The 13,457-nt window shown below is 31.1% G+C and overlaps 1 protein-coding gene across 4 annotated transcripts in view; it reads right to left on the bottom strand.

The window, feature by feature from the left end:
• Nucleotides 1-3,096: 3,096 nt before the first annotated feature.
• The window catches only part of LOC141447195 (uncharacterized), a 23,751-nt gene continuing 13,390 nt past the window's right edge, over nucleotides 3,097-13,457 (bottom strand). For 3 of the 4 annotated variants that reach the window (XM_074114483.1, XM_074114484.1, XM_074114485.1), the window contains 14 exons: nucleotides 12,734-12,879; nucleotides 11,898-12,091; nucleotides 11,599-11,783; nucleotides 10,128-10,258; nucleotides 9,307-9,420; nucleotides 8,218-8,586; nucleotides 7,734-7,983; nucleotides 7,483-7,586; nucleotides 6,515-6,756; nucleotides 5,652-5,932; nucleotides 5,293-5,520; nucleotides 4,947-5,125; nucleotides 4,580-4,863; nucleotides 3,097-3,337 (listed from right to left, as the gene is read on the bottom strand). In XM_074114483.1, coding sequence (XP_073970584.1) covers nucleotides 3,190-3,337; nucleotides 4,580-4,863; nucleotides 4,947-5,125; nucleotides 5,293-5,520; nucleotides 5,652-5,932; nucleotides 6,515-6,756; nucleotides 7,483-7,586; nucleotides 7,734-7,983; nucleotides 8,218-8,586; nucleotides 9,307-9,420; nucleotides 10,128-10,258; nucleotides 11,599-11,783; nucleotides 11,898-12,091; nucleotides 12,734-12,879 — 2,855 coding nt within the window. In that variant the 3' untranslated portion in view covers nucleotides 3,097-3,189. The remainder of the gene's footprint in view (nucleotides 3,338-4,579; nucleotides 4,864-4,946; nucleotides 5,126-5,292; nucleotides 5,521-5,651; nucleotides 5,933-6,514; nucleotides 6,757-7,482; nucleotides 7,587-7,733; nucleotides 7,984-8,217; nucleotides 8,587-9,306; nucleotides 9,421-10,127; nucleotides 10,259-11,598; nucleotides 11,784-11,897; nucleotides 12,092-12,733; nucleotides 12,880-13,457) is intronic. The other variant, XM_074114486.1, reaches the window with a different exon arrangement.

Below are 13,457 nucleotides of genomic sequence, written 5' to 3'. Positions count from 1 at the left end.
AGAACAAGATATAGTAGACTCTTCAAATAATTCCACACTTAATTCATGTTACAACAATCTAAACGACTATTCACTTCAAGATCAGAACTACTTAATAAACAATATTCCAAACGCTATGCTGAGACTTTTACTTGCAATTACGAATCTCTACTCAATTACAAGTAATATTAAACTATACTTCCAAAAACATACTGTCTGAACAAAGCTGAAGACTTTTAGGCAGACATACTTTATGTCCTGTTGAATCCAATATCCGAGATAAAAATTTCTTAACACGCTCAATTACTTTAGACAATCCTGACGAGATAATTTGAAAAAGAATATCGTTAAATCATTAGAAAAAAAAAAAAACACAAAAAAGAGAGTAAAAAATAACAAGCTCAATAATCTAGACCGGCTAAATTTATCTGTCAATTAAAACGCAGACAATTAAAGTGGTTTTTGTTTATTTTGGTATTTACTCTTTGTATTTCATGAAATGTAATATCACATTTTTTATTACTGCCCTTATTTTATTTTGTATGTCACTTTATACAACATTCTTTGTTGTCTATTATTAAGAATATTTAGTGAATTGATATTTTTTATGAACAGTATAATAATCAATGTTTTTTTAGTCTGCAGTATTGTAGTTTCCAACTCTTTGTGCTAAAAAAAATCGTAAATCTGTAATTTATAAATTCTCAATCCATTTTTTTTTTAGAATTTTGTGATATTTTCTTAAACTCTTTCAGTAAGTATTTAATTACAAATTATATAAATAAAAAACTGAAGATTATGAAGCGTTAACTGTATTAAAGGAAAGTTTCGAGATAATCTTAAAATAATGAGGTTTGTGAAAATAAATAAAAAGACTGTCTTTTCAATAAAAACTTTATTTTATTACTTCTTTTCAAACGTTTAAATAAAAGCTTGTCATGATTGATTGTTGTAAACATCTGTTTCTTTTATCAGCTTGTTGAATCTCTCGTTTTACCTCTCCTTGGGTTTGGAATAAGAAAAAAAAATAAAATAAAACTTAAGACACTACAATTTCATCTTCACTGGTTATTAAATTTTTTCCTGCAGAAAAGTGCTAAGGTCTGTAACAAATTATAGTCGATCGAGTTGGTTTCATAAAAATTATGTATAAAAAGTGTTAATCACTTTACAAAAATTATGTTTTAGTTTTAAAATATCATTCAATAGATAGAAAGAAAAAAATAAGTGGAAAATGCAAAATAATTTATTGTGCTGCTATGCGTTTTTAAGGATTTCAGGGTTCCGTGAACGTTAGGTGTTGAGGTCAGATGACTGTTAGTCATATATTGCTTTTGGTTGAAATAATAGATATTCAAATTTTTCTTTGTACTACCTTTGTATATTTCCTTGTATGAAATCAGTTTATTTATCCACGATGTTGTTGTAACATAGGTGAAGTTACGAGCTTGGTATCATAAGGATTCACTCATTTTATATTTCAATTGATTATCTGAGGCTATTTGGAAATATTGGTGCAGAAATTCTATGAACATTGCTTCTCCTAATCTGTACTAAAATTAGGGTTGGAGTTTAGTTAGTATTCTTAATTCTTAATTAATAAATAACGAAAATATTATTGAAATAGTTTTATTTTTTCTTGATCAAAAAATGTTTCCTCACTTGTAAAACGACAGAGTAATACAAATCAAAAGTTTGCATTAGTTTCTCTTTTTACCGCTAGATGCCAGGGAAATGAACTTTAGCTATCCAGGAATATGAACATTTTAATAAGGCATTAAATGTGGTTTGCGTTGGTTTAAAATAATTCTTAAGCATCTTTACTCCTTCACTGGCAGTTCTGGAAAACTGAAGGAATTCTCCTTGAATGTAATCTACCTTCGCTGGTACAGGCTTCCTTGATAAAGAGGAGTTAAGATGGTTTACTAAATTAAGCAACGCCTCCGTCCTCAATAACTTTTGAATCCTATTTATATCTTTCCCTTTTATGTAATTTCGCTTATAAATTGAAAAGCATTTAAAACTTTTTCCGAATTTTTTATTAATTTCTGTACAGATCCTTTTCAACAGATTTTTTTCAACTCCTTAAGTTTAAATCCTCCATCCATTCCCGTAACACTAGATCTCGCTCATCTGATCTCTATATTCCCTCTCACCGTACCTCATCCTTTGACAAGTCCTTCCTAATACGTGCTACCTCTCTCTGGAACTCCTTGCCTTCATCTGTCCGCCATGCTCCTACCCTATCTATATTTAAATCCCGTCTATTCAGTTATCTCCTTTCTATTCAGCTTCCTCCGAAATTCTAATTGTTTTAATTTATTTCCTTAATTTCTGCTGTTATTTTTATTTTCACCTTTTGTCAATACTTATTTATTTATTTATTTTCTTTTAAACACAGGCCAAACTGTTAAGGCCTCTATTTGTTCCTGTATTTATTCTTAGGGGACAATTGTCCCAGAATAATAAATTTCTTTTCTATTTCTACAGATCCCAGTGCGACCTGTCTGCTTAAATCTGTTTCTATGTCGAATACTATTTTATGATTTCCAATTAATTACATCACAATAACCTCACAGTTTCACTTCAAAGAATTTATTCAATTTTCTCCCATAAACAAAATGTGCTATGGACGGAAGCAAATGGAACTAAACATGGTGTTGCAAGCGCGTTATTGTTGTCTCATCTAAATACACAAAACCTATGTGAACTTGAACTCCTGTAGAAAAAAGTTACTCAATAATTTAAAAATGAATTTTGTGTGTCATTTGGTTCCCAAATTCAGATTTATTACATAGGTAATGCAGTTAGAAATTACAGGTTCCAAATTCCCCGCTATCATTTTTAGCTGAATTTTCTACAAAGTGTTGAGTAATATATGTTATAAAATTTGTATATTGTGCTCATTTTCGCAAGAGAATCATTTTTCTAATGTCCTAACTTCTAATGCTGGTCAGTTATTTTAATTAAGATATTGATTAAAATAAGATGTCAATTTGAATTGAGATATATTATTTTTATCGGAAATAGATATCAAATTGAACATTTGTACTCTTGTATTGTAAATATTAAATGTGTAAATGATTGGAAATATTATTTTCGAAGGGGCGAATGCACTTTTGATTAAATAATAAAGTTATAATACAAAATAAAAATAAATTACAATTTTCACTTAAACAACATTACAATAACTAATTACAAGTTTATAATTTATAATTTGGTAGTAATATCATTCTTTCTAATTTGTTTTCTTCTAGTACTTCTCATGAGATGCATCATTTCGTTTTCATTAGACAATTTATTTTGCCTGAAGGGCGAATCTGCGTACATGGGAGAAACTGCTTCCGTCTCGGGGGCCCTGTAATAATAATGACATAAGAAATTTTAGTTAAAAAAAAAAATTATTAATTTTGGCCATATTCCAAAACTAGCTTAAAACAGTTTAAAAATTCCCGTACAATTTCAACATTCTCGTATTCTCGAGATTGTACAAGGATGGACAAAAAAATTTGATATTTTTGGACGCAGACACTGAAACGTAATAGTTTGAGGCGTCGATTTCAAAACATTATTTAGAAATCTCCAAAAATTTGAACATCATAAGAGCACCAGAACACTACAGACGTTTATTATACTGTAAAATAAATACTCCTAATTATACCCCTAATTATTCCATGATGTACTCAATACCATAGCGCCTTTTCGAATATCAGAAGGCAAACCGTAACTAACACTCACTAACAACGTACTTTCAAAGTTGCTCATCCCAGACAAGTTGGAGATCTTCGCATGTGTAAGCATGTCTGACAAAACAAGCAGCCTTTGATTGCCAGTTCCAGAGCTTTTAGGTTTCGATTAATTTTAGGGAACTTGACTGCAAGCTACATTTTTGTAAAAATATTTTGGGTCAAATACCACCCATATCATGCACCAGAAAGAGAAAACCGTTAACACACATACCTCTTTTTAATGGTATAGACCTGTATAGAAAGATAACCTTTTATAAAATATAATTACTTTTAAAACTTTCAATTAAATTTTCTTTATTTTTACATAAGTTACACAAAGAAATGTTTTGTAAATTTCTATAAGTCACAATTTCAGCTTCATTAATATTAATCGCTTATGGATTTATTTACATATGCGAGAAATAACAATGATTTCTTATGTTAATTATCACTTTAGTATTGTCTAGTACAATTTAATTTCAATTTGAATTCTTTTTCAAAAAAGATTTGGGTACAGATGCGGCTATAGAATTGTTTTTATTAAAATGGAGTGCAGGTTATATTTAGTGTTATATATTAGTATTATTTAATTATATTTAGTATTTTATATTTTATTTAGTAATGATATGGAGTAAACCCAAGAGTAGAGGACTAATCTTAGTTATTAAGTGTTTATTCACCTTTAAAGGTGGAAGCCTCAATTTCACTTCCAGAATTTGCTAAATTCCAACCTTCCAGATACATGGAAAGATTTTAATCTATCAGTTCTCTCTCAAAGTTCGCCAACAAAACCTTTGTTTTTGTGTTATTCCACCGAAAGATAATGATAATGAAGAGATAGTTAAAGAATATAAACATAAAAATAAAAATACCTGAAAAAAGCTGGATTAAAAACAGATGGATACGATCCTCTGACTCTAATTTGACGACAAGTACCAACTAAAGTTTCACCAACGGCTATAATTCCTTCTCCATCTTCTACGGGCACAAGAGATAATTCGTTGGTAGATCGGTAAATCTGCGAAGGTTTTATCCTAGCTGATACTGAACGTGCTAGATTTCTAGGGCGTCTAACTTCCTTACTTACTCTTTGGATTTCATCTAAAACTTGCGATCTATCACTTTCTGGTAACATGCCAGAAACTTCTTGCAATACCTAACCAAAGATGAGAAGAATTGTATGAAAGAAATATCGGCGGCAAGCCACTTCTTTAATGTTTTAATTACCAAATTATTTACCGAAAATTTCCTAAGGGTAATTAATGCATGAACAATACTGCCTAGTCCACGATGGTTACCATAGCGATGCATCGCCTCCATTGTAAGCACCATTGGATTAGCATTTTTAAGGATATTGTGTGATGTAGTTAAGAGTTCATCGTCCTCCTTTGTCCTATTTAGTCTAGATTTCAGGCATTCTAAAACAAATCCACTTATTGCTAGGTTTATAATTAGATTTCACATTGAATTTAACTGCTGTGACTTCGCATTCATTATCCTTCATTATTTATGTTTTGTTCTTTGCAAAAATAAAAGCTGCTCTTAAAGGTTTAGACAAAAAAAAAAGTTTGTTCTTTTATCTTACCTCTAAAAGGTTTAGTATGCCTAGGTAGAGTGGCTGAAGTGAGAACCTTTCCATCACTGGTTACCTTTCGCCTTCCTAGACTTCTAGACATACCAACCAAGTTCAAATCTAACTTAGTTTCGGTAACTCTATGTCTTATTACTTTACCAGAAGCCGGGGTTAAGATCAATTCCACACCATCAGCTAATTCAGAGCTTGTCTTTATTATAGATTCCGCCCAAGACCAACCTGCGTTAAAATTATTAATAAATAACAATATTTGAGAAGTTTAATTTGTGGCTTACAGAGACAAATCCTCTTAAATGCCCCATTAACTGATAAGCGCCTTTTCATTTATGTGAATTAACTTAAAAACTTGCCTTTACAATAAGCATCCACGATGCCATCGTTTACTGAAATCTTTCCATCCGAGACAAGGCGACAAAATTTTCCTAACGCTTTTATCTCGTCCGATTCCTGTCTACGATTCCATTCAGTTGCGTACCAACAATTTTCATGGGATACTGTGAAAAGTTTGTCCATATAGGGTCTTAATACTGGAGCTAATGTCTTTTTTTCTGAGTCTACTCCGTGGTAAAGCCATTTTATAACATCGCGCACTACTGCACGATCATCATTTATATCTAGTTCTTGTGATGACCTTTAAAAATAAACAAAACATCTTTAAAAGGTTTTTAAACCTACAATTCAGTTAAAGTTCTTCAAGAACAAAACATATTGAGTTATATTTAATTATTAACACTTAATAAGGAATCTACCCATTCCTTCTCTCAGGAGAACCCGTTCTCAAATTTTCAAGAAAAATGTCCAAACTGGTAAATCCGGTGTAAGCTCAAAATCGACAATCTGCACGATTACAGTCCTTCCTCTTAATTTAGAGTAAGAAGTAATTAAAAATCACACACTATTAATAGTTTTTGACAGTAAGAACATCAACTCTATGAATGAAATGATGAAGCTGATTAAAAACTGGTAAAAAGATCTTTAGCTGTGACTTATAGAAGGAATTTAATTGCATCTTTTATTTTCTAAACTCGGATCTGAATACATAAATATTTAAAAGAAATTATAAGTAAACCAGTACTATTATTATTGACAAATCCTATAAATGTGCTCTCACATTAAACTTAAAAACATAAATCCTGGTCACTGTAGAATAACTGTGCAAAATCTACTAAACAGTTAATTTATTTTTCAGGATTTATTCTCTAAAGAGACGTACTTATTTATCCGTACTTCGTCTAATAGGCGATTGGCTGCTAGATCGTAAGCTTCACACACAGTTCTTGGTCTAGATCTAGGTCCACTGGTTCTTCTATAGGTAGTTACTAACCTTGAAGTACCCAGGTAAGCATGTTTTGCTTGCTCTAATATAGAAGATATTAGAAATATTAAATCCTCGTTGTGCGAATTCTCAACTTGATGTGAATAGCGATGATGAGACCAGACTGGTAAGCTCGAACTCTGAACCGAAAAATTTGAAAATATTAAGTTCCATTTTTATAAACTGAATTTTGATAAGAATTATTCTACCAGTATTTGACTTTACATATTATTTCTCTGAAAAGAAATATTTAACAATTTCTAAGAGGATCATATTTTTTTTGCATTTCTTATAATACTAATTGTTAATTTTTACACAAAACGAAAGCAAATGATTTTTTGTACACTTCAAATACCTGTAAATTTAGGATAGAAGATTTACATTTAAACTTGTTCTTATTTCCTCAGGCCTTCATTTATAAGGCATTGACTTGAGAAAGTGTATTCAATTTTTAAAATACAATATTCAATGAAATTTTAACGCAGAGATCATAAGACCACCATTAAAACTTATTCCATCTTTTGCCATGGATCGCACCATTTTAAAATCATACATTGTGATAATTTTGAGATTGAACAAAAATTTTAGATGCTTGCATTTAGAAATGCAGTTGGAGTAAGTCGATGAATGTTGCTCACCAGTTTGGGAAATAATGTCTTCTTTTAATAATTAGAACATTCGTAGCAAAATTATACTCGGAATTCTTTTTAATGAGTGCTTACATTTCAGGGTTGAATCACTTCCTATAAGTAATACAATGGATGCAACTCAATCTAAAAGGTTATGCCTTCATAGGCATGACTTTAATTTAAATACTATTTTTTCCTAGATTTTTGAATTTCGAAATAATAATAATAATAATGTACCTTGGTTAGCGTCAGTGATCTTACTATTAGCAAAGACCTAAGAAGTTGTCCAATATAAGAAAGTTGCCTTATGGAATATTGTGAAGCAGCAATCGTAGAATAACCTGCGCAAAAAAAAAAAAAATGGGTCACAGATATTTTTAGTCACTTTAATGTAGTTATATGATGTAAAGTAAACTAAGTTTGTAACTTAATACTTCTCCAATGAAATATTTCATATAAACATTGGTAAGTAAATTGTAATTTTTCACCTGAAGAAGAAAGAGGATAAAAACTGAGTCTTGTAGAACGAGTTGCTTGCGGTGGAGTTAAATCAGTAACTACATCGGTCCATTTAGCTATTAAAGCTGATTCCATCTTCTGCCATGGATCACAGCATTGTGCTAAAGCTGGTGAACTGTCAGTAAGTCTTCTAAGATAATAAGTTAACAGTTCAGCATCATGGGTATAATCTTCTTCAGTATAATGGAGAGTACCACCTCCAGGTGAATTCAGCATAATCTGTAATTTTTGTTGAAAGAAATGCGGTTTTAATTTTTATTCAGTATTTAGACAGAAATTTTAACAAAAAAAAAAATTGTTTAAGGCAAACAAATCCTTTAATATCGCTTTGCAAAAACAATATGTGTTTACCGGCATTGAAAGAAACTGAAAATAATCAATATTATTCATTAAAGATCTAAAGATATGCTCTTATTTGTATACATCTTGATCATTCTTGTTAGCATTACTTACATTAAACCATGGAAAGAAATACGAAGGATGTCTTTGGGTCCTAAGTGCGGTGACTAGTCTATCAGCAATTGTCAGCACTTGGATGGCCAATTTATCATGAGTCCATTGTGTTAAAGCAGGTGCTTCTTCCAATTTGAACCATAATAATGTTTTCACCATATAATCAGAAAGTACATGGCCACCATTTGTAGTAGATCTAAGGTCATGCAGTAAAGCGCGAAGTACAGTCAGAGTACGTCCAGGCACACTGCCAGCACTATAATGTTTGGCCAGGGTTTGTTCAGCGGCTGGAAATCTTAATTGCCAAGTCGATGGACGATCATCACATCTTAGGGTGGGATGTGGAGGAGCAGGTACTACATAGAATCCCTGAAAATAATTAAAAAATATTTAAGAAATTGTTTAATGGTAAAAAAAATAAAATCAGTTTAATATTTCTTAAGGCTACATTTGGAGTTCTTAACTTTTAGACATTTAAACTAGGAAACTTAGATTGAATTATTGTGTAGAACTGTTGAAAAGAGAAATCTGGTGTGAAGATCCGTAACTTTACTGCAGTTTATTTAATTCAACTTTGTTTTCTGTTTATATTTTGCTTCTGTCATATTACATTAGAAATTAATTAATTCGTTTTTAATTAGAATAGTTTTGGATATAAACACTCTGTACAAATTATACTGCAGAATCGGAAATCACATTCTCACATTCTTACGAGAAGAAATAGAATGTAAAGAGACATATTTTAGAAGAGCAAACTAATAATAATAATAATAAGGGAAGGGATTAGCTATGAGGTTAGCATACTGGACTCCCACGCGGAGGTCCCGGGTTCGAATCCAGCTGCTGACCCTTACATTTTTTCTTCCTAGGAGCTTCTTACAGCTCACTATCCGGTGATGGACAGTGTTGTTTGTAACGAGAGAACACTGTCCGGAGGCCGGCAGTGCACTGGAAAAAGCTCCGGGCGCTAATAACCTCAGCTGTTGATGCGCCAAAAAAATAAAAATAAAAAAAAAATAAAATAAAATAAATATTACGCAACATTATGTTTGTAATTAATTTTAGGATAAGATCTTATAGAAACCTTACTGTTGTCGAAGCTTGATGGTACAGCAGACATTCAGGATGTGTTAAATCTATTCTAGCAGGAAACTGAGCTGAATTTGGCCAAGAAGTAAAACCTATACCCAATACCAATGTGACCTGAAAAATTTTAGACTTACATTAAATAATTTTAAGCAAGTGTAAATAAATCTCTAAAGGTAGGTTTAAGTTAAGAAGATTTAAACAATCTTGTTAGGGTAATGTTATACATTAATCGCCTCAAGGAGCAAGTAGGAGTATACAACAGCTAAGCCCTCGAAAGTGATGTGGTTTTTTTTTAATCTGTTTCTCAAAAAGTGAAAATGTTAATTAGGAAAATATCCATAAGTCTCACTATTTTTACAATAACATGAGTTACATTAGCATTGTTTAGATCTTTTAGTATACGAAACGGTAATTGTCTTCATTTAGGTTTTGAAACAACGAATATGTGATGACTTTAATGCTTTTGATCAAATTCAGCTTATTTTGATCATCTAAGCAACGTCATAGTTCATTAAAAAACGTCTTTTCTTGCAAAAACAAACAAACAATTCCAATAGTAAAAATTATTCTCTTCAAAAATCTCTAATTCGTGTTCATGATTTATAAAAACGGATTAACTGAATTTGTAGAGAATCTTTCTAATGTTTAGAATAATATCGAAGAATAGTTGTCAGTTTAAAACAACTTTAATTTTAAATTATTGAAATTTGAATAAGTTTCTATTATTAACTGCTACGAACAATTCATTTCGTTTCCTTAATGAAATTTTAGAAAAATCCTCATCAATAACTTGTCTTACTCTTTGCAATAAATATTCTCACCTCAACATCAGTTTCTACGCCGATATCTCTTGAGTAAATCATGCCAACTCTAAGCCTTACACAAGAGCAACCCTCTACTATGGCTATTCTAAAATCTCTCGGATCAGGAAACTTTTTGCTATAACTCTCTCCTGAAAATAATAATAAATAATTGTGAGAAACAAACATGAAAGAGATTTTGGGGCAACTAACATAACTTTTTAAACTTCATTTAACAAAGATTCTTCTACCACTGTTTTGTCGATTCATTTCGGTAATTTGGCTAAATTTATCAACCAATTTATAAAAACTGTCTATTTCAATGAATTGCAAGGCACCATTAAACCTGGGCTGTCATATCAAAGGATTAATATTACTTCCTTATCATTTCTTTTAAGCAAAAGCGACCTTTAGGCAGGAATAAAGCCATCAGGAGTTATTGCAGGTACTGGAGGGCGTAGTATGGCACAAAATATTGAGTATGAATGGTTTTGGGGTATTTCATTTCACTTACACTCGACTCCCTTTCCTTTTTCTAAAAACTGAACTTCGGACCCAGGAAAACTCAAAACCTTGTATTTCTGGTTTTACTTAATTTTGAAGATTTGTCACGATTGAAAAATTCCAATAACCAGAAGTAAAAAAATAAATAAATAAATATTTACACAAAGAAATATGGCCAATTAATTGCTGTAGGTAATTAGTTCAAGTACATTACCATCGCTAAAAATAACCTAATAATTGTAGCAATAATAAAAAATTATGTAGCAGAATTCATAGTTTATTAATTCCGACATGGAAGTGAAACCTATTAAAATATCTTAAATAGATATCAGTTGCGTAATATGAATTTTTGGCATCTCCTTTGTGAAGTAGCTTGTTAGAAGAAATTAAACCATAGCATTTTAACAGTGCATGTTTTAAATAGGTTTTTAATTATTACAAAACCATAACTACAGCAATAAATTGTTTTGTTGTTCAATGAAACATCAAATTTGTTCACAATATTACCTTAAATTAGCTGGTAAGTTCTAAGTGGTATAATTAACAATGGAGCATTTGAATAAAATTTAAAAAATGAAATGCCATCTGATTGTTTTTAAGCTCTCCAACTTCTCAGTGGAGTTCATCAAGGAAATACAAGTCCACTGTTCGATCCATTTCAATTTTTTTTTAGCTTTTTGTGTTATGTTCTACAAAGGCTAGGACTTCTACATACTTTCACTGAGTATTTTCTTAATAACTTAATTTTATAGATTCCCCAAACATGTCCTCTAGTCAACGATGATAAAATAAGGAAAATTCAGGGCAAGACGTTCGAGTAATTTAACGATTACTTTAATCTGGTTACTGTAGTCTTGATGCCACTTTAAATTTAACTATTTCAGTTAACTTGAATAACTTAGTTTCATCAAATTTGCTTTCAAAACTATAGAATAAGAATTCTATTAAACTAACAAAAGGTAAACTCTGTTAAAATAGCTGAAGTTACCTGTCCCATAATACAGTTGTTCTTTGGCAGATGTTTGAAGCATTCTATGAAGATGTGTTGCATCCACCACTTTTCCTGGACTACCGCAAACCCTGCTTTCGTCCACTTCACAAGGACGGCCAATCACATTGCTTCTGGCAGCTGACTGTGCTAACAGTTCGACAAATCGTTCTTGTACCTTGTCCCTTTTGTGAGCCGGTGAATTTATAAATAGTTCAAAAAGTTTCTACTATTGTTAAAAATTATACCAAAGCATTTAATAGATATTAAAATACTTTTTCTTTATTTTATTAATTTACCTTCGTAGATAACCTTGACTGCTCACAAATTCGGCCCAATTTTCAGAACCTGGTCCAGAAATTCTTAGTCTAGCAAAACCTTGTGGTCCACCTTCTGGTTCTACAAGATGACAGGTAGGACCTGCAGTCTCTGGATAGAGAGAAGGTGAAGAGAGTTCATCCAGGCGTACCAGATAGCTTAAGCTATTGCCCGGCTGCAATGAAAAAAACAATTAATTATTAAAACACTATTCAGAACTATTAGATTTGCACAATACAACACTTCTTTAATAATAAAAATAATTTAGTTTCTAGAGGGAATATTATGTAGAAGAGAGAGAGGTATATCGATTATGATTTACTCTTACAAAGTTTATAACACATTTGATAAGTTGCCTGAGTCTAACATCATTTAAAAATCTTAAAAAATAGGTGTCTGGAGATAAACTCCAGCTAGTAAAGTTACATTGTAATCAAGTACTTTTAGAAAAAATAATTGTTTTTATAAGGTACCATCAAAATTAGTTAATTATAATAATAAATTGTCACATTAATTCAATATACCTAGCGTGACATACACCAACTAGAGTTAGTTCGCATTTTTAACTTACTGAATGACAATAATTGAGAACTCCATCTCTTTACCTTTGAATTTCGCGTGAGGCATAATCAATTTATCGAAGAAGTTAGGGCAAAAATTGAGTTAAGACCTTCACAACAAATGTAGAGTGTTAAGTGTAGTCATACTTCCAAATAAATAGTAGATTACCAAGTATTGTCCGCATCCATTTATAATGAATATTTCTTTGGACTACTTGTTATAAGAAAAATATGAAAGAAATATTGATTTTATTTACCTTGTTATTCAGTTTATGTGGTTCAAGTGTAATTAAGAATTTAGAGGAAAACCGACTGTCTAAGACACCGACTCCACACACTAATCTTTGGATTAGCCTTTCTATAAGCACTAAACTTTTTTCATTGCCTGGATCTTTTGCGAAACCTAATTTAAAAGAAAAAAAAATGGTGTTAATAACAATTTGTATTAGGTATGAAATTACCCTTTCCTTTAGGATGTTAAGCAGTATGTTGCCTTTGATATTCTATTTAATTAACGTTTTATTGGATAGCCTTCAATTAACCTACTGCTTAGCGTAGACATGTAACTTTATCTTGTGGATTTCTTTGAATTAGGGTATTTTAACCCACTTTTTTTGCATTTTAACTTTCAAAATTGTGTTTCTGTAACCACAGTTCAAAGGAAAATCAACAGAGTGCAATGTAAGCGCTCCTTTTTGGAATGAAATTAATGGGTTGGTTTTTTTCACATGTTGCTATTCTTTGGCTCTCGACGAAATTAAAAATGATTTAAAACAATTTAAAAATTGTGGATATTTTATTATAACCCAATTTATATCTGTAGCCGAACGAATAAGGTACGCATTTAGGCTGATATGTAATAAAAAAATCGAATATGATAAATTTTCGTTATTTCAGTTATTTTCTAAGTGCTTTTATCTGTTTTATCATTTATTTATCAAATCCGTGACTGATTGTTGCATACTATATCGCCGAAATAGA

Source organism: Rhodnius prolixus, unplaced genomic scaffold (genome assembly GCF_049639745.1).
Source record: "Rhodnius prolixus isolate KJV_2025 unplaced genomic scaffold, Rpr scaffold_7, whole genome shotgun sequence".
Taxonomy (NCBI): domain Eukaryota; kingdom Metazoa; phylum Arthropoda; class Insecta; order Hemiptera; family Reduviidae; genus Rhodnius; species Rhodnius prolixus.
This window is presented reverse-complemented; position numbering and strand designations above follow the sequence as displayed.